This window comes from Eublepharis macularius, chromosome 15 (assembly GCF_028583425.1).
Source record: "Eublepharis macularius isolate TG4126 chromosome 15, MPM_Emac_v1.0, whole genome shotgun sequence".
Taxonomy (NCBI): Eukaryota; Metazoa; Chordata; class Lepidosauria; order Squamata; family Eublepharidae; genus Eublepharis; species Eublepharis macularius.
This window is the reverse complement of record NC_072804.1, coordinates 57,398,001-57,418,374: the sequence shown is the minus strand read 5'-3', so window position 1 is coordinate 57,418,374 and position 20,374 is coordinate 57,398,001. Positions and strand designations below refer to the sequence as shown.

The window sequence follows — 20,374 nt, the reverse complement described above, 5'->3', positions numbered from 1 at the left end:
ATGATGGTGCTGTTTGCTTGGTTCTTTTGGGTAGTTTCACTTTTTTTTTTTGCCCCTTCTTCTTTCTTTCAGGTGTGCTAGCCAGCATCACCATGTTTGGCAAGAAGAAAAAACGCATTGAGATCTCTGCCCCCTCCAACTTTGAGCACCGAGTCCACACCGGTTACGACCAGCAGGAGCAGAAGTTCACAGGGCTGCCCAGGCAATGGCAGGGCATCATCGAGGAGTCGGCCAAGCGGCCAAAGCCACTTGTGGACCCAGTGTGCATTACTGCTGTCCAGCCTGGTTCGCAGAAGGTAGGCAAGCCAGCTCCACTTGGCCCTGTGCCGGAGCTTAATTCTCCTCCTCATGTCTGTTGGATGAAAATGTGTCTTCAGGCGGTGGCTGTCACTGTTAGGAATAGCGAGGTGATAACGGGACTCTCCCTCCATTGTCTCAAGGGCAAAGGGGAGCAGTGCTTCTCTGAATGCTGCAGTCATGTAGTGTCTGTATGGAGCTTTGTGTGTGTGTGTGTGATGTGCCATCAAGTTGATTCCGATTTATGGCATCCCTATGGAGCCTTACACATCTGCATAAGAGGACCATTTGTTTGGCGGGGGGGGGGGGGGTAGGGAAGGAAGAGGAAAGCCTACTGGGCATTGAACTTCAGAAAACTATACTAGTAGATTTCCAAAATAGCCAGTGACTCTTCGTCATTGTAACTTGGTTTGGTGTGTTAAATTGTTTATGTCTCTCAAGTCCACAGCTTTCTGCCTCTTGGAAAAAAAATTAGAAATACTGGTTTAGCCAAGCCAGAGATAAGTCTTTGAGGTGGGGAGATGCGTGTGCGCCATCCGGCAGTTACTTGAATTTGGAGGTGAGGGAGCTCTATGGGACTCTAACAGGTAGTCAGAAGTCCGGCCTCTCTCCCTCCTCCCCCCTTTACCCCGATGGGATCCTAATGGCGCTGTATGCATGCAGGCATTACCGTTGGCATGGCTTTGAGATACAGCCCTGGCAGAGGAACTCATGTTGCTGTTGATCCTGCAAAAGCCCACCATCTTGCTCCAGGTGTAGACATGGCAGCTGCTGGGGCTGTCGATGTGTGATGAGATCGAGGCTCCCTGCAGCCGGAATTTCTTTGCAGCGGGGGAGGTGGTGTGCTGCTTGGGCACACTCAGAAATGCTCAAATATTCTCCTGTGCTGGATCACAGCGTAGCAATCCAGGAGTACCAGACAGCATTTGAGTGAGCTCTGAGTCAGCCTCATGGGGACAGAAGCAGCTGTTGCCCCTCCAACTTTTCGGAAGTGTCCTGGGGATCAGCTGGGGCACGGGAACTGGAATTTCTTTCTGCTCAGGGGATTGGTTTGGGACTGGGTGCAGGTCAGACACTGGTTGCTGTGTTTACTGAGTCGACAGTGACCCAGAACGGTACCTGGCAGTTGGGTCTCAGGCCAAGGAGGGAGGGTTTTCTTCCTGGGGTTGCTAATTTCTCCTCCTCATGAGCAGCTGGGATTAATTGACTAGGTAAATATTGATTACACTTCCCTGTCAGTCTGGACCTGACCCCACAAGCTAGCTTGTCTCTGCCAGCTCCAAATTGCTAAGCTTGGCTGTATGGACATTTGAGGGGTGGGGACTGTTTTTGTACTCTTATTTTAATGTGGAAATAGTACAGGAAGTCTGTTTCAGCAGTGTCTGTTCATGACAGGAGCAGGTGGAAGTGGGAGTAACAATTCGGGACCCTGAGAGGAGCAGAGATATATCTTAGGGTGGAGGTGGTGGTGGTGGGGGCGGGCTACATGGTGCATCTTATTGCAGGGTGCAGGAAAGCTAAACGACACTACTGTTGAGACCAGAATGTTGGTATGTTTTCAAATCTTGCCAAGTAATATGGCTGTAGGGGTTAGCTAGAATTGTGCATTAGCACATCTTGGTATGTTGGGGTCACTGTCCTCTTGTGTAGTATGTGATTTATAAATTAAGCCATCGGGCACCACAGGCCAGGTATGGGCAGCAACCTTTTCAAGTGCAACTTGCTGCCACTCTTGCTGCTAACTGGACCTCGCTGGAAGTTAACGCTGCCGCACCCTACACCACAGAGGCAGTAGCGCTGGGTGATCAGCCTGTGAATCTGGCAGCACTTGCGGGGTGGGGGACCAAGATAGCCCCTTGTTCCAGTCCTGCAGCAGCCCATGGTGGAAGTTCGTCTCTTTGGCTGTGTGGTGAGGGCTGGCCTCCTTTGGCCCAAGATACATGAGATTCGTGCAGTCGGGTCTAGCTGTAATATGCCACTAGAGCCCCTTTCCTTGATGGTGGCCCGCAGATCACGGCAGGCCTTCTGAGCCCCCTGTCTCTGCCGCGCTCTCCTCCAATGGCTGTTGAACCACACCGTTCCTTGCTGCTTGTGATGGCGGCCATTGTGCCGGGGCTCTTAATGGCCAAGTTTGGGCAGTGAATTCCTGGAGGCAGAATGTAGATTGTGGTGTGGAGGTTGCTTGACCTGCTTCCCTCTAACTCTGTGGCCGTTTTGCTGGACGTGGTATTGGAGATGCTCCGCGCTTTTCTCCTCCTCGGCCTTGAAGTGAGTCCGGGCTTGGATCTGTAGCAGAGAACACTTAGGTAGCTCTCCCAGAGGGGTGATGTTCCACATCCATTTGCACCCACAAAACAACTCTCTGGTTTGCCCCATGGGATACTTTAGAAACTCAGTCAAAGCAACAGGCTCCTCAGGGCTACTTTGTGGAGGTTCCGAGCACCTTTTTGGGTGCAACTAATGTGGTGTGAAGTTTCTCCTTTCCATGCGTGTGCCCAAAACCTGTTACCTGGTGTGGACTTGCACTTTCATTTGCCATTGTTATTGTGAAGAAGTAGTGGAATGCTGCATGGCCAGCAAACCAGAGGCAGGGCTTGGCCAGCCAAAGAGTCTGTCAGCTGACCAGTCGGATATCAGATAAGAGCTGACTTCATAAAGTGATTTAGAAACATAGAGCTTGAAGGTACCCCAAGGGTCATCTAGTCCAGCCCCCTGCACAACGCAGGAAATTCACAGCTATCCCCCTCCTACCTCTCCCAGTGACCCTCGCTCTATGCCTGGAGGAAGGCAAAAACCCTCCAGGATCCCTGGCCCATCTGGCCTGGAGGAAGGTTCCTTCCTGACCCCAATTGGCATTACCCTGGGCATATGAGCGAAGGCCATGAGAGCCAAGAAAAAAGAGATTTCAGCCATCAACAAACTTGCTCCTTAAAGCAGCCTGAGGGTTGGATCCTGTGGCTCCATTCTGTGGATGGCAGCCCTGTCCTCCTCCTCCTGTGCAATCACAGTTTTGCTTGCAACAGAAGCCTGCTTGAACACGGTCCTTTGTCAGACGGGTTTATGGGACCCAGCCCCCAAACGTGATGAATTATTAGAGCTTTTACCAGTGCCTGGTAAGGTTTCAGCGAATGCGGACAATTTGCACAACGGAGGTCAGTCCACAGTCATGAAATGTAACGAGAGAGAGAAAACAGGAAGCAAGGTGAAAGCAGCTGATTCAAGTTCGTTAAATGCATTTCTTGCAAACAAATGACACGTTCCCATCAACTCCTGATAGAGGAAAGGGCAAACCAGCTTTGGGCAGCATTTGAGGGCTTTTGTCTGGAAATAGTAGACAGTCAGTTGACCAACAGACTGCAGTCCTCCCCCACCACACATCTTGCTGTCAAGCCTCTGCCCGAAGGAAATCTTCCATTTCTCTATCAGCGGCTCTGAGGGTGGGTGTTGTGTGAGGCTGGAGCCTTTTTTGTGCAAAGTGTGTTCAACTGTTTGCTGATTTGCACCTCTTAATGTTGATTGTTATACATATTTTCTAGGCCCAGAATGGGGACCTGGTTGTCTCAAAAGCTAGTTGTTTTTGTTTTTGCCTCTTCCTCTGGCGTTCTTCTCCTGCACTTGTTTCCCCGTCTCCTTCATTTCCAGATCTGATCTCCCCCAACAACCGGCCTCTTGCAGTTTTCAGCTGCTTAGGTGAGGCTTGAGCTGTCCGATAAGGAAATCTTTATGCGCTTGCACGATCTGTATGGAAGCCTCACAGTGTGGGGGCTACACTGTGCAGGCTGGGGCTGCAGATCGGCTCCTGCATGTTACACATTCCAAGTGGGGAATGGGAGAGGAGCTGCCAGTAGACATGGGCATGAAACCGGGGGGGGGGGGCACAAAAAACGAGTTTCGTGTTTTGCCACGCTCCACGAATCGCGAATCATGAAATTTCACAAGATTAACACGTTTGCCAAAACAATTCATTAGTTTCATGATTCGTCAGAACCCGGGGCATTTCAGCGCCCCCCTTCATACCCGGAGATGCCAAACTCGCACAGAGACTTCAGCTGGCTCTCCTCCACCCACCCTCCCAGTTTGCAGTACATTGATCGGGAAGGTCAATGGGAAGGGTGGGAAGGGAAGTGCTGCCAGAGTGCATGACTGAAACGGGGACCGGGAGTTACTGGATCAGAGGAGGACGAGGGACCGGCTGTGGTGTGGAGCTGGGCCGGGAAGACGGAGTGAGGGGTGGACGGCAGGCAGGGACAGTCCCACGAGTTTGGGATTTGAAGGACAAGCTGGATGTTTCTCCAAAACCCCGCCATTCATCCCGAGGACAGGAGGCCTGTAGTTGGCCGACAGACCTGCCTAACACGATTTGGAGGGGTGAGATTGGTGTTACCGTGGCTACAGAAGCCCACCTTCTTGGTTGCCTAGGGGATTGACCCCCAGCTCCTGGCTGTATAGGGCAGAATGGAAGCTTTCAAGATGGCTGGGAGAGCTGCCAATCAAGGGTAAGTGGGCTACAATTGGGGTTTCCAATGGCAACAAAAAGTCTGGGCCCATTGTTGCCTAGGGAATCAATGGATCGGTGCCAGCCTGTGTGCAATTACGAATCGTTCGCTAAGCTAACGAAACAGGCCAAAAAGTCATACATTTTGTGATAACCGCGGCCTCACAAAACGCTGTTCCGTAACACACGAAATGGCCCCTTTTGTGACGAAATTTGCTTTGTATTTCAATTCGTGCCCATGTCTACTGCCCAAGTTCAGAGTGTTAATGTACCAGAAATAGGGCCCCCCCCCCAGTGATCCTGTCAGGGTCTGCTTATGCAGTCAGCAGAATCACATAGTAAACGGACTGTACTTGTTCAGGTTGCCGGGGATATATGGAAGGTTTTCCGGCATTCATGCGGAACAATTGCATGTCAGGAAGAAGGCTAGCTGCTCTCTCATCCCTGAGAAGCCGGCTTCCTGTGCACAGGGAATGTTGTTTCTGGAAAAGGAATTCTTGTTCCCAGGCTGAAGTGGTACAGTCCAAGGGAAGGGCCTCACCCCCTTGATTCTGGCAGTTGTATTTACCAGTTCCGTCTCACTTTCTGCACCAAGCTCAAGGATCCTTGAAAGGGCTGCCTCTTGCTTTTAAGTCACTGGTGGGCGTGGGCATGGGGTCCTCTTGAGCGTGAGAAGGATTTCCCAATCACTCCACTAGCACATTATCAACAGCAAGTTCTTAGGGGTTGTTCTGAATCAATTACAGAGGCACAGAGTGCCGGAAACTCTGCCTTGTCTTTACGCTCCATGTACCAAAGGTGGGAGAGCACTTTCTGCCTGTTGGTTGGAGAAGGTCGTGCTTTTCGGTTTGCAAGCGGCTTAGAGATCTTGCTTTCCTTGGATGTGGTTTGGGGAGTGAGTGTGGAACTGCCCAAAGGCTCCATACGCCAGACTCCCAGCGTGGGACAGAGGTGGAGTCACGGAACCATGTCATAAAAAGTGTAAGCGTCCCGGTAGTGCTCACATCAGCTGCTCACCTCTGAATAAAATGTGCCGCCCTTGTTTTCTCTCACCACTGAGTGGCCCCAGCCAACCCCCAGCTGTGGAGTTGGGGAGCAGGAAGGGTCCTCAGGACAGAAGGTGGGACCGGAGCTTGCAGGCCTCTTCAAGCACAGTTTGTAGGCCAAGGATAAGAGACAGGAGGTCGTGTGTCTTGGGAAGCTCCTCTGCTGCCGCCGTTCTGGAGTCTTGGCCTCTCTTGCCCAACATCTGAGGAGCTCAGGATTTCTTCTAGGCTCTGTGTTGTCTGGTGGTTGCTAGGGTTAGATATCTTGGTAATGCACTCCACATCTGTGGTGAAAACTTGCTTCATCTGCAGCCTGGCTCAAGAGCTTTTGCATATCGTGTGTGTGGTGGTTTTGCCACAGCTGCTTGTTGTGGATGACGAGGCCTGCACGTGGGCTGTTGTGTTGCTGAATATGCAGCTTGCAAGAGGCCTGTGCGCCACACAGAGTTCTGCTTCCAGGGGGCCAGTAGGTACAGTCCTTGAGGGAGAGAACAGGATGTATAAGATGCTTTGGTTAGAGGGTCACAGGGAGTGGAGGGTTGGGTGGGAATGCAGAGAGCGCTTTAAAATGGGAAGAGCTAAAATTGTGTTGGTCCCAGTGAACGTGGTGCACACCAACAAGATTTTCCCTGGTGTGAGCTTTCGAGAGTCACAGTTCCCTACTTCAGGTACCTCTGGCTCTCAAAGACTCATACGTTGAAAATCTTGTTGGTCTCTAGGGTGCCCCTGGACCCAGATCCTGCTGTTTTTCTAGGCCTGTTTCCCTCGTTCCTCCTGGAATGAACGTTGGTGGTCTTTAAGGTGCCGCTGGACGTCTGTTTTGTTTTTCCATCAGGTGCAAACAGTGTGAGCTCTGACTCCTGCCAGCACCATCTGCTGGCAGTCCAAGGCAGTGTGTAAAGTTTCTGGAATCAGAGCCTCATCAGGTTTGAACCCTGTAACCTGTTGGGCGGAGAACATTTTAAGGTCATTTGGTGCTTAGACAGCGAAGTGAGAAGCCTTTGGTTCCCTTGCACCCCCGATTTCAGAGGCAGCATTATTTTTGGGACTCGTATTAGTGGTTAATGTCTGGACAGCATGGGGTTATGTGAGCCAGGAGGTTGTCTTCTGTTCTGCAAAGTACCGTGTACGTTGCTGGTGCTATGTAAATAATAAACTAATAGTAATTGCGGGCCTGGGAGGCCTCCTAAATGGCCTTGCTTCTCCAGTGCCTGCCTGCCTGCCTCCCTCATGGCTTGCTCCTCTGTTTTGTTGTGTGTGCAAATCCCAAGGCTGCTTAGGTCATGTTGTGCACTTACCAGGCATCTTAATTTCTTTTTCATTTTATGTTGCTTATCTTATTTTTTGTTTGTGTGTGTCGTCCCGTCTTGTCCCTCTCCCCCCCCACCACCATTTTTCTGTGCCCCTTGTGTAAAGACCATCGTGCGAGGGAACAGAACCGCCAGGGACGGTTCCCTGGCTTGGCTGCTGGATGAGTTTGAGAACATGTCGGTGTCACGCTCCAATTCCCTGCGTAGGGACAGCCCACCCTTCCCAGCCCGGCACGAACAGCTGTACCAGGAGAACGGCCTGAGCGAGGCCTTGGCCAAGCCCCGCCCCCGCCCCCCAAGCGAGGAGGGCGGCCGGAGCCGAGAACAACACAAGGAGCGGAGCCGCCACGCAGCCAGGAGCGAACTGGACCAGAGCAAGGAGAGGACCAGGGACAACAGGACTGCTGCACAGCACCCCCGGGGGCAGGAGCCCCCGGGCAAATCCCACCAACTCTCCAGCCACCGGCCGCCCCCTCCGGAGTACCACAAGGTCTCCTCGGACAACAGACACAGAGCCCATGAACGGGACGGGAGGAAGGAGCCCCCAGTGGAAAAGGAGCCATCTGACCGTGTAATCAGGAGGGACCGTTCCGACGTCCCTGACAAAAGACCCAAGTCTACATACACGGGGGAGACCAGCCCACAGTCTCCCCGGGAAAAACGGCCCCTCTCAGGACCAAATATCCGGACCCCTAACATCCCCATCTCCGAGGGGGTGATGAAAACGGCACAGCAGACTGGACGGCCTTTTAACACATACCCACGAGCCGACACAGATCCTGTCAGGGGCTCTCAGGTAAACTTTCCCCATCTTGTCCCCTTTAGGCCTGCCACAGGGGCGGCCACGGAGTCCTTGCCCTCTTAGTCCTTGAGCTCATCCGCGCTGAAGAAGCTGTTTCTGTAGCCAGTTTAAGCGGGGCCGTGTCCTCCCCGGCTTGTTCTGGGTGGTGGACGCTGTTCCAGCCAGTGCCCTCGTCAGCAGTGGCGGCCCCGCACCATGGCGATCACCCCGTGTCTTCTCTTGGTCTCACGCTTTCTGCTTTTGCTGTGTTCTCTGGCCGTGTTCCGCAAGCGGCACCTCTTCAACTACAGCTCCTCTGCAGCCTGCCCCATTCCTGCCAACGCTGGGCTCCCTGTGCCGCTGCAGTCTCTTGCTCCCTTTAACCTGAGCCCCTCCTGTGCTGTCTGCCTTCTGAAGGACATCTCCAGTCTTCCGCTTTTCTCCTCTGTGCTCCCCATGTGTGCATCCCTTTAACGACCTTCTGCCCCGCCTTTTCTCTGCAAGGCTTCTCCTCTCTGCCTCGTAGCAACAGCTAGCTTGACTGTAGAAGCTCCAAGCTTCCTCCATAAGGAAATCTACCATGCAGCTGCCAGGTGTCTGGAGCCATTTTCTGGATGCGTTTCTCGTGCCTTTTCACCTGAGCACCTTTCTGCTTCCTGCCAGCACACCACCCTCTTTACTTTCTTGTCACTTCCAGCTCACCACTAACCCGGCCCCTGGTCACGGCCCCTTGTACAGGCCACTTCCCTCTTCCTTTTTCCCATTGGTGCCGGGGAGTGGGTGGGGTTGACTGAAGCAGTGCTCCCCCCCTCCATATGCTGCTACCTGTCAGGTAAGGCCCAGTTTGATCTGCGGGTGTGACAGATGGGAGGGGCTCAAACTTAGTGGTGTAAAACACACGCTTTTCAAGGAGGAGGTTCCAACCTTTGGATCCCCAACAGTGAGATCAGAAGGCTGGGAAAGACCTTGTTCTGGGTTTCTGGAGAGCAGCTGCCAGTCAGGTAAGACAGTTCTGGGTTGGATGGACCAATGCTGCCTAAGGCAGTTCCACAAGGAGAACCGCCTGCACCTCTGCATAAAAGTGGGAGATCACAGGGGAGTCAGTGTAATCTTGAATTTCAAGGCGCCAGCGTCACCTGTGGATCGGCAGTGTCAGCTTTTAAGGAAGAGAGACGTCAGGCTGCTAGGTGCGCTGGCAGCCAGGCCGCTGGGGTGCTTCCATCATGGCTCGGTCTCTTTCTCAGTGAATTCAGTGGGGGCTAAGGGATCTTTGCATCTCCCATATCTGCAGGAAAAGCCCCTGATGCAGCCTCGGGTGGGTGCCTGTGTAGTGGGATTCCTCTTGATGTAACTTCTTTTTTTCCCCTTTTTCTTCAGGGGGAACACAGAGGAAAGCCCCAAGAAAGTACATCCAATGGCCCCATAAGTGGAAACAGCGGATCCTCAAGGGCCCCGCAGTCAGGCCCAGCGAGATCCAGAAATGCAGAGCCACCTCATCTCGGACTCTCCCAGCATGCCTCAGACCCCCACTTAACACACAGCCCGCAGCCTGCCCCTCAGCAGCCTGCCCCACAGCAGCAACCGCAGCAGCCTCCCGTTCCTCCTCCCTCCGCCCCACAGCAGCCCCGCTCCCCACAGCGTGAGCCCCAGCGTGTCTCGCACGAGCAGTTCCGAGCCGCCTTGCAGATGGTGGTGGATCCCGGCGACCCCAGGGCCTACCTGGACAACTTCATCAAGATTGGAGAAGGTTCCACAGGCATCGTCTGCATCGCGACCGTCAAGAGCTCTGGGAAGTTGGTGGCTGTCAAGAAGATGGATCTGCGCAAGCAGCAGCGGCGGGAGCTGCTGTTCAATGAGGTGGGTGGGCAGTGTGTGTGTGTGGGGGGGGGGGTGCCCTTCTCTGGAGTCTTTGTCCAGGCTCCTGCTGCTCCATGTTCGTGTTGTGACAATGGTGCTTCCCCTCCATGGACGGAATTCCTGCAGCCTCAGCCCCAGACGTGTCGCTCCCTGGGGTCTTGCTGCCCCCCTACCGCGTTCATGTATACTTTGTCCCTAGACCACCATCCCTTCTGTAACTCCTGGGCTTTGGGCCACTTTGGAAATTGATCTGAAGGGATTTCCTTCTCAGCGTGATGGAGGAAAGAAGTCCTCTCTGCCCATACTTAGCAGAAACAGCATATTGGTGATGCCAGTTTGTGCAGGTGGTAGAAAGGAGCCTGGATATCGTTTGTCCCATGAGTCCCTGCTAGAAAAGGTGCAAAACAATACTGAGAGGGGAGAGTTTCTAGCAGGTGTCTGTGTTAATACTCTTGTTGCTGGGCTGCCCTGGAGGGCCTAGAAACATCCATGTTGTGCTAGTGCTTTGCCCAGGGAAGCAGTTCATGCCCCGCCCCCAAGCATGAACTAGGTGGAAGCCCCTCTCTTAAAGAAGCTCTTTCCTTTGGTCTGTGGGCATTTTTGCCAGTGATGACTTGACTTGACCCACCAGTACTTTCAAAGTGAGGAGCCCCAAGAGGCAGGTGATGTGCACCAGACCTGGGCGCTGGCACTGCTGGTACTCTCGCTTGCTTGCCAAATCCGTTGTCTCTGAAGCAACTTAGTTTTGCTTAAACATTTGTATGCGGCCATTAGGACCCGCTGTGAGGTCATTTCAGAGTTGCGTTCGGGTTGGGCTTCCCTTCTTCTGCCCAGTGACTCCACTCGGCCCGTTTGCCTTCCAGGTGGTGATCATGAGGGACTATCAGCACGAGAACGTGGTGGAGATGTACAACAGCTACCTGGTGGGCGATGAGCTGTGGGTCGTCATGGAGTTCCTGGAGGGAGGCGCCTTGACTGATATTGTCACGCACACCAGGTGTGGAGTGGAGTTCTGCTGGTGGCCATTAATGCAGGCTCAGGAGGACACACTTCCCGCGCCGGCGTCCCTGGGCTTCTGCCTGCCGTTTGGGGATCTGGTTCTCAGACGAAAGGGCGCCGGGCCTCTCCCTGTCCCCTGCTGGGTGTGCTTCTGTAGCTGTGCGTGCTATTTGCAGCCAGCTGAAAGGATTTGGGGATGTGCTTGTGACGACGCAATGGCTTTTGGGAAAAATGAGTATTTCCAGACTACACTGGGCGGGGGGCGGGGGGGGTCTGTTAAGTGCTTCACTGAGATCTGACCTGGTGCTTGCGGCAGAAGATCCCTCCTCATGACTTGAAAGGGATCCCAGTAGGGATCCCAGCCTCCCCTCAGCCGAGGTGGGGAATTCCTCTCCCTTCTCCTCTTAGCCCTGCTCACCTGGCTGGTGGGGGGAAAGGAGCGGGGAGGCAGGCCAGGACCCACTGAAGCACATGGAGAAATGGCACAGGCATTTTGGACTGCCTTATGATGTGCTTCTGATGAGAAATGAAGCTACGGGATCTCAGCGGGGCCAAGTCGGCCCTAAACATAGCTATGTTTGGAGCCAATTTTGGCCCCACTGATATATGTGGCCTCCAGTTTTCAACCAAAAGTGATTACATCAGGGTCTCTAAGGAGCCCCATACCTCTCTTGCGTTGTCTCCCCCACCCCACTTCTGCGGTAAGGGGGGCTAGCAACCCTGGGCCCCAGCATGGCCCACAGAGCAGAAGCTGAAGGAGGAGGTGGCTGGAGGGGGGAAGAGGGTTGAAAATTTCCCCTTCGCTTCACGTGGAATGGCTCTTCCACCATGAGCCTTCTGGAGCCCAGGACTGTCTTTTCTTAGAAAAGATTCCCCCCTGGGCTTGTAGGCTGGGATTTTCAGGCAGGGGCCCTGACTTCCTTGGCCTGGTGTGGTATACAGGGTTTCCCAAAACTGGAGGACCAGAAACCAAGAGAGGAGAGTACTAATCGGAAGTCTTGTGGGATGGGGGAGTGGGGAATTTCTGCCTCCTTACCCAGTCGAAGTTTAGGGGAAAGGGTTAGAGGAAAGAATAAGACAGACAGGGTTAAGTTGTCCCTCTCCCTCTCTCCTGCAAAGCAGTGTGAAAAGAGAGGAGCTGATAACAGGTGCTGTGTTCCTTGTCCTGCTTCTAGAATGAATGAAGAGCAGATCGCAGCTGTCTGCCTCTCTGTCCTGAAGGCCCTGTCTGTCCTCCATGCCCAGGGAGTCATCCATCGAGATATCAAGAGTGACTCCATCCTCCTTACGCATGACGGCCGGGTGAGTCATGAACGTCCCAGCTGCTGCTTGCTGCTGCTCTTGAGCTGAGGGAGGGGGATGAGATGTGGAAGGAAGATGCCAGTGTTTCCTGAGGGCAAGAGTATTCTTCCGAGAATAAACAGGGTTCTAGTCCATGAAAGCCAGTGCTGGGATAAAAACCTGTTTTTCAGGTGCCCCCATATTATTCCTCTTTCATTTTGCTGCAAGAGACTAGCACAGCCAGCTCCCTGGAATGACTTCTTCCCAAGAATTAGCTCTTTCCTTCCTCTGAAGCCCAGCCATTTGTTGCCTAGGAGGTTTCCTGCATCCTGTGGGGCTGAAATCATGTGTGTCTGTAGCACCGTCAAGGGGGTGTCCCTTGAATGGCAGGGGGATAATCCTTTGATTTCTCCCAGGCTCAGTTACAGGAAGATGGCTTGCAATGCAATACTTAACAATTGGGGAAAAAATCCCCCTCCCCCAAGATTTCACAGGCTCTCCCTACCCCTCCAGAATCTGTTCCGATAGCAGGTTTTGCACCTCTGATACTTCTTTCTGCCTTCACTCTCCTGAAGGAAGGTCCAAAGCAATTACACGTTAATAGAGTGGATGAAACTGCCAGCCAGCGTTTACTTTTGAATCCAAGCCATGTTGAAAAGGCAAACGAAAGCCTTTGGCGTTGGTGAACTCTCAAGGGTTCTTGCATTGTGTCACAAATGGCAAACTGCCAGCACCAGGAATCTTGATCTCGTTTGCCTTTCAGAGATGCGGCTCCAGTCATCTCTGGGACGGAGATCTCAGAAGTAAAAATTCAGCCAAATAAACAGCTTGTTGGGCTGATGCTTAGTTTGGATCAGTTTTGGAATGAAGCCGTGTGTTAATTTTACGTGGCATTTTGTCTCCCTCGCACAAAGCTGGCTTGCAGAGGCAGGGCTGGAAAAGATGCTTCATAACATCCCCAAGTGCCCAGTCTTGATTGCGCCTGCTTGTGGCACCACCATGGAAATGTCCTCCTCTCTGATCCCTGGCAGGTCAAACTCTCTGACTTCGGGTTCTGTGCACAAGTGAACAAGGAGGTGCCACGACGCAAGTCTCTAGTTGGGACCCCTTACTGGATGGCACCAGAGCTCATCTCCCGCTTGCCCTATGGTCCAGAGGTAAGAGGACACCAGTCCTGGGCGGGCGGGTGACTTTGAAGTGTGGGAAGAGAGTTTTCCTGCTAGGTCGGGAACAGGCTGGTTTAACTGTAATGGGCAGGGGTGACTCTGTTTAGCCAGCACTCCAGAGGGTTTTTGGACCCTGGCACTGAGGAGGAATCATAGCTTGGGACATCACCTGTGGTTTTTGCAGGGAGATTCCCAGACTCAGTCCAGGGCATCTCCCAGTGGTCTAGAGGAGCAGGCCTAGGGGAGCCCTTTGCCTGGAATCCTCGAGGGCTGATCTGGGCTTGGCTGGGTGGAGAGGCATTCTCGTAACTGCCCCAGACTCACCCAAGCAAATGCAAGATCTTCTTACGTCAGCCGGGCTTTGGGGCAGGGGAGGCCCTACTGAGGCCTTTGGAACCTGTTTGGTAGGTCTCCTTGTTTCTGCCTCAGTTTTCCATCCCAAGCCCTGAGGATGGGGCCGGCAGTGAATCCAGAGATCCAGAAGAGGAGCTGCTTCCCCTCAGAACTGCTGCTCAGAGCAGCTCCTTGCTGGAAGCGCCCGTGTGCCCCTCTCACTGACAGCTGTGCCCCATCCTCTGCCCCTTGCTGCAGGTGGACATCTGGTCCCTGGGCGTGATGGTGATAGAAATGGTGGATGGGGAGCCCCCCTATTTCAATGAGCCCCCACTAAAGGCAATGAAGATGATCCGAGACAACCTGCCCCCCAAACTGAAAAATGTGCACAAGGTAACACCCCCTCTTCGGCTCACTCCCTTTTCCTGTCGCTGTGGGGAAATCGGGGCTGTACACCTTCGGATGCCCCCCCCCCCCATGCCGCTGCCGCCACTGGAGGAACGTGTGGCTTCTCAGTAGGACTCTGCAAGAAAAGCAGACTGCAGATGAAGCCACCCAGACTCCCGGACTGAAGGGGCTTCCTCCGTCCCCAGGAGCCCAGGCGCCCCCCTTCTTTCCCTCACACTGGAAAACAGGCTGCTTTTTCTTTCTGCGCAGGTTTCCCCTTCCTTGAAGGGCTTCCTCGACCGCTTGCTGGTCAGAGACCCGGCCCAAAGAGCCACAGCAAACGAACTCTTGAAGCATCCCTTCTTGGGCAAAGCTGGGCCCCCGTCCTGCATCGTGCCGCTGATGAGACAGAATCGGATGAGATGAAAGGGGCAAAAGGAACTGGACGCCTTACCAAAGGGCAGGGCCGGGGGGGGTGGAAGTGGAAGCACCGTCACCCCCAGTATATTCTCCCGCATGATGATGGGCCTTTGTGGCATCTCCTTGTCCTCTTCCCCTCGGAGGGAGGGATAGGGGCGTCGTGTCCCCCAGGCGAGGTGGGCAAAAGCAGCTCAGCAGGGGATCCCCCCCCCTCCAGGGCTGGCCTTTTTCGCCTTCCAGATTGGTGAGACTGGAGCAGCTGATCCCATAACTGGAGGCCTGCCTGCCTGCCTGCCTGCCTGCCTCTGCACCCCTTTCTGTACTACTGAGCTGAGGTGGGATTTAGACTGCAAAGGGATTTTGTTTGGTTTGTTTTGCATTTTAGAAGACTAACATTTCTGATTACCAGTTAATTGTTTATATTGCCAGTGTAGGAGGAGGATTGGCAGAGGGGAGCCAGAGCCCAGAGGGCATCTTCAGCATCGAGCCCTCCCCTCCCCTCCCCTCCCCTCCCCTCCCCCAGCAGCACAGCCTTTCCTGGCTCCTGCTTGGAGTGGGCTGGGGCCATCGGGAAAGGGCACTCCATGCGAAGGTCTTGTGCTCTCGAGTTGAGCTGCCGGTGGGTGGGTGGGGGGCGGCTTCTCTCGCTCCAGCCAAGGAAAACTCTACATGGATCTGGTCACATCTCTGATGGAAGGAAATGCATCGTGCTGCTGATGCTCTGCTTCCTCTCGTTTTGAGGGAAGGGAGGAAATGAGGCAGATGCTCAGGGCCCCAGAAATGTGCAGGAGGCTCTTGGTTCTGTGAAGTGTGTTTCGTTTTTAAGAAGAGGGTCTCTGCAGCCCCTTCCTTGTTCACACTTGCTAGAAGTGGCTCTGTTGGGCTTGGTGTCGGAATCAAGAAGTGGCTTGCTTGCCTAGCCAGGCAGGGGCTGCTCATCTCTTGCTTGTTTCATGGGGATGGGATTGCTCCTGGGACCCTGCGAGGATGCTCTTGGTCGGGGCGTGCAGCCAGCAGGGGTTCCAGTGTCTCGCCACCACAAAAGAAGCGACTCTCGAGATGGGTGAGATGGCATTTTATATTTTGGAGTGGGGACGGAGGGCAGGCTGTAGCCTCCGAGCTTTCTCACTGTGTGACTGCAACTTTTGAGAGAGGCAGACACAACCCAGGAGCTTCCAGCCAGGGTGAACATGCCCTGGAAAAGGGTGCCCTGGACGATTTCTGGCTGCATCTGTTCCTGCTCCTCTGGCTTCAGAAAGAGGTGGCCTGCTAGCCACCTCTGCCAGCCAGCTGCACCCCTTGGGCCACACAGCCAAATGCCCTGCAGGACGTCGCTGTGGCTTATCTCCCCCTCCCCACGTGCTTTTGCGAGCTGCTGCTCCCTGCTTGGCCTTGTAGCCGAGTGCCGAGATCGCTTGCCGCTTGGATTGCAGTAGTCTAGCCTTCTGTGTGCTTTTGTGGTTTCCTAAAATGTGGCTTGTGGATTTTGTCAGCCTGGGATGGAGCCTGACTGGATTTGTGTTCCTGTCTGACCTCTCTGTTGCAGGAAGAGTGGGTGGGTGGCACTTGGCTGCCCCTTCACTGCTTCTGCTTGGGGCAGGAAATAAAAGAAGCGGAGCCTGGTTGGGGCCTGCAGACTGCAGAGCAAGAAGAGAATGGGGGCTGTGCATTTTCAGCACATTGGCAGCACTTTGGGACTGCGTGGGTCAGAGCATTTGGCAGCTGTGTGTGAACACACCTCTGCACCCTCGCCAGTTTTTTAATCTGCCCGTAATCCCGCAGCATCCCACTGGGGGTCAAGGGAGGCGGGGAGAGTTGAGGCCCCCCGGCCATCCCTGTGCTCTGGTCTAGCTGAGTGAGCACAGCAGCAACACACCCCCTTCTGTCTTAGTCTAAGCCGGCTGTTTCTTCCACGTAGTGCACAAGGCCTAAGCTGCAGAGCCTCCTGGGAGGGGGTCTCTGGGGTGGGGGAGACTGTGGGGGCTTGAGGCTCTCAAATACGCCCCCCCACACACACACACACTGTGCTTTGGAACAGGAGAGGCAGGAGCCTGAGGCAGAAGGGAGTTGCCTCCCTTCCAGCCGAATCACCCGTGCAACCACCACACAAAGTGCCCTGGTTTGGCTGGGGGGCGGGTGGCTGCCCTCCCTTGCACGTCCACTTTGGGGTCGGGTCTCCAAGGACAAGTAAAGTGGGAAAGGTGGGGCGTGCTCCTTGGTCTCCTGTGAGCTCTTGGGGTTCCAGGGGTTGGCTAGACCAAAGAGGGCAGGATGTGGCATAGACCTTTTGGAATTAGTGCAGCTGCCTTGATAGGAGAGAGCGGAGAAGTGCTCTTCACAGGGGCTCCACCCCTTGCCCTTGCATGCGGTACAGTTGGGGCCCTTCTGCATGCATGACAGGGAATATTTTTTAAGAGCAGGATACTTCAGGGTGTATGTTATGCAACTCCTTCCCAGTGCCACATCTTTTAATGCACTTCCTTCCCTTGCGGGGCTCTGATGATGGGCGTTTGATCGCTGCCTCCTCTTCTCCCTGTAAATCAGGATTTTGCCAAGCTTAGGATTCTCCATACAAAGCCTCTGCCAGCCCATTTCCCTTCCAGAGAAGGACCTGCCGCCAGAGGAAATGCCCCTGTAGGGTTTCACTTTTCGTCTCTGAGATCGGGCAAAGGAATGCCGGGGGGGGGCAGTGCCTTTCTCCTGCTCCCCAGCGGAAGCCGTGCAGGTGGCCTTGGTGCGCGCGCATCTTTAGACTCTTCCAGTGGCACTTTTGTGCAACGGTGTTCCCAGTTTGTTTCTGATGTGTTGTTTCCCTTGTGGAAAGCCTTTCCCTCCCCCCACCGGAGTGGACTCACAAACGGCTGCCTGGCCTTTGTGGGTTTTTCCATCTCCACTGCTTTTCTTATTGGCTGAAATGTGTTTGACCTCTGTGGGACGCTTTCTCTCCTCCCCCCACACTTGCTTTGCTTGCTGAAGGCACCCCCTGGAACACCCATTCCCAGTCCCGCTCATATGGGACTGCCAGTTGCCCAGCAGTGAAGTCAGCTGAGGCACGGTGCTTTCTCTCGGAGTTTTCCATTTGGACCTCTGGACGGAATCCTCTTTGTGGACAAGCAAGCAAAACACTACAGCTTGTTTCTCCTGACAGGGACCAATCTTTGTGCCCTCGCCAGCACTCTGGACTTGCTCCTGAGCGGGAGGGGGGGGGGCTTTGCTAAAAAGCTGGGCTTCTCCACTTCTGGGAAGAGGTTTGGACTGGATGGCAGCATTTAATCTGAGCCATGCCGTGGCTGGCTTCATCTTGGCCATGCAAGCGAGGACGCCAGGAAGGAGCTGCTGGGTGCCCTCTCCCCTGGTCAGCCAGCCAGCCGGCCGGCTGCTGCGGTCTGGAATCCCTTTTTCCTCACAAAAAACTTTAAAGGCACTAAACCCTCAAAGGTGCGAAACACTACATTTTTTCTGAGGGGGGGCAGACTTTGAATCGCTTGTACTTTATACAATATCTGGGCAGTTCAGACTCTTTTATCTCCACAAAACGCTGCTCCCATCTGTCTCTTTGTATGTCAGATGAGAGGTGGGAAGGAACATCCAGTGTGGGCCCCGTGGGCAAGTTCTCTGGGGGTCTAGAGACCTGCCCTAGTGCCCCACCCTGCCTGTTCTGCCTCAAGCTAGCATGAAGACTTTTACATAACTGGAGGCTTGGAATGAGCCCTTCCGCCCCTTCAAGAATGACTACTGATTCATTTTGTGGGTTTTTGTTACCTTTTTTTAAAAAAGAGAAGTTATTTATATTGTAATTTTTTTTTGTAACACAACAGTATTTTGCGTTGGGATGTTTTCTTTATTCCCCACCTCCCTCACCTATTCTTCTGGACAGACCTGCTGTGACCAAGTCCAGTGATGGTTCAGCCGTGAAATGTATAAAGGACTGGACTTTCATGTTATGAGATGTGGCTGTGGGGTGGTTCTTTTTTGTTTGTTTTTTTCCTTCTCAGATGTGGTGTTAACTTGGGTGCAAGTTTTTTAAATAGTCAAAATTCTAGTTTTGCAAATAACAATGGTGTGGCATTTCCTTTCTGGTTTTTGGAGGTCCAGTGTGCAGTTTTGTGTGTGTGCGTGCATGTACATGAGTGTGCGAGGGCTGAGCTGCTTGGGGGTGACGTTCCTCTAGAACTGCAGCCTGTGCTGCTTGGGGGAGGACCAGGTCTTAAAAGGCTCCCCCCCCCCAGTGAAAGCCAGCCTTCTCTGGGGTTTGCTGCCGTTCTGTGCCTGAGGAGGGGGAGCATTCCTCACTGGGGGTGGGGGGGTGGGGGGGATGTCCCTGCCCTTGTGCTGCCCCACAAGAGCTGGCCCCTGGGATACTCCTGCGAGTGTAGCTGAGCCAGCAGCCCCTCCTGAGCTGAGCTGTCGCCTTCCAAGCGGCATTCAGCCAGCCATCCTTTTGGCCCCCCAATACCAAGTGCTGGATATCTGGACACGCTGCAGGCATCACTGGAAGGCGAGAATCCCCACTACCGAAATGCCACCGAGTGGACGTAGAATTGATCACGAGCAGTAGCAGGGAGACATTTCCTCAGGACCAGCCCAAAGGGTCTCAGATAAGAGAGGGAACCGTTGGCAAGCAAAAATACAAACCGGCTTGCTTACTGTAGAAGAGTTTTGGTGCATGGGAAAGGTTGCTCCTGAACTTGCAACATTTGGGGTTGGCCCCAGTGAAACGTGCACGACTTCTTTGTGTTTTAAGGCACTCGTGTGGCTGCCCTGGGGTTCTGTCAGCGTGATAGGGGGCACGTCCATTGTCTCCCATAGCGCTCTGAGGATAAAATAAATCTACCTTTATTTCTGTGCATCGTTTCCCTTTGGAAAACCAGTTTAACCAAATTCCCCCCCCCCCCCATCTCACCTCTCTTGGAATTCCCCCTCCCTGCCTGGAGGTGCTTTTAATTGCCCCTGTCAGTTCCAGTAAGAAATGGGGAGGGGAGGGGATGGTTGAAGTTCTAAATTAGACCAAAATGTGTGTTGGGGGAGGAAGAGAGAGGAGGGAGGACCGAAATCATGAGTTCAGGGTCGGGGGAGGGAGGCGTGCTAATGGATGGAAGCCTTTTATCTATTAACAGCCGGCCACGGTCACTGCTTGGGGAGGAGAAGCTTGCTGCAGATGACCTTTGAAAATATCAGAACAACTGTTTTAATTAAGTGAAATTAACAAATCAAATCAGATGAGCTCTGGCATGTTGACTTTTTTTTTTTTTTAAAAAAAGGTAAGCACATATTGGTGGACCGTTTTCATCCATGCGTGGTGTGAATGTGTGCAGTTCTCACACCATCACTCTGAACCTGCTCCAAACCCCTCATGTCTCTGAACGCCAGATTTCACACCACCTTTTGCAGGGGTGACGTGCAACCTGCAGCAGGAGTACTTTTAACTCTTGGGGACAGGGCAGCACCGGGAATAAACTTTGGGCCTCAGCATGAGAAAACTGAGCAGGTACTTCTTGGGCTGCATGGAAAAGTGAACTGGAGTCTACTGAAGACACTCGTGATAATGCGCGCTTGGACGCCCTGCACATGCTTTATTTTAGCGCCCCCCCCCCCTCTTCTGGAGAGGTTTTTATTCTGTGGGAACCCACAGTGGAACTGCAGCTGGGCAAGAGGAGCTACTGCATGCAAAGAAGGCGGGAGCCTTCAGAGCTCAGAGTGCTTGTTGAAGTGGCCTCTCAACTCATCCTAACTTTTGTTCAAGCCCTTTAGAAACTACAATTACAGAAAGCAAAATAAGCAGGTTTATGGCAAGTCCTCCCACCATTCTCTCCCAACATAGCCGAGCAAAATACTCTGAGAATTGCCCAAGTAAAAGTCCTTCAGCAGCACATAACAAGGGGGGGGGGGGTCAAAGGCAATGTGCCACCTGCCCCTAGTTCTGGCTGTTTCCAGGGGCCCCAGAGGCAAATCACATGGTAGGGGCAGGTCCTTATGGGATCTGGTGGCCTATCAGCAGCCCT

General features: G+C 53.6%; 1 protein-coding gene across 3 annotated transcripts in view; it reads left to right on the top strand.

Annotated features, from left to right (window-relative positions):
• Positions 1-18,424, top strand: part of PAK4 (p21 (RAC1) activated kinase 4) — a 56,680-nt gene extending 38,256 nt beyond the window's left edge. For 2 of the 3 annotated variants that reach the window (XM_054999406.1, XM_054999405.1), the window contains exons 2-9: positions 73-296; positions 7,255-7,944; positions 9,307-9,786; positions 10,650-10,783; positions 11,961-12,087; positions 13,098-13,223; positions 13,824-13,958; positions 14,223-18,424. In XM_054999406.1, coding sequence (XP_054855381.1) covers positions 93-296; positions 7,255-7,944; positions 9,307-9,786; positions 10,650-10,783; positions 11,961-12,087; positions 13,098-13,223; positions 13,824-13,958; positions 14,223-14,378 — 2,052 coding nt within the window. In that variant the 5' untranslated portion in view covers positions 73-92 and the 3' untranslated portion in view covers positions 14,379-18,424. The remainder of the gene's footprint in view (positions 1-72; positions 297-7,254; positions 7,945-9,306; positions 9,787-10,649; positions 10,784-11,960; positions 12,088-13,097; positions 13,224-13,823; positions 13,959-14,222) is intronic. The other variant, XM_054999407.1, reaches the window with a different exon arrangement.
• The last annotated feature ends 1,950 nt before the right edge of the window (positions 18,425-20,374 follow it).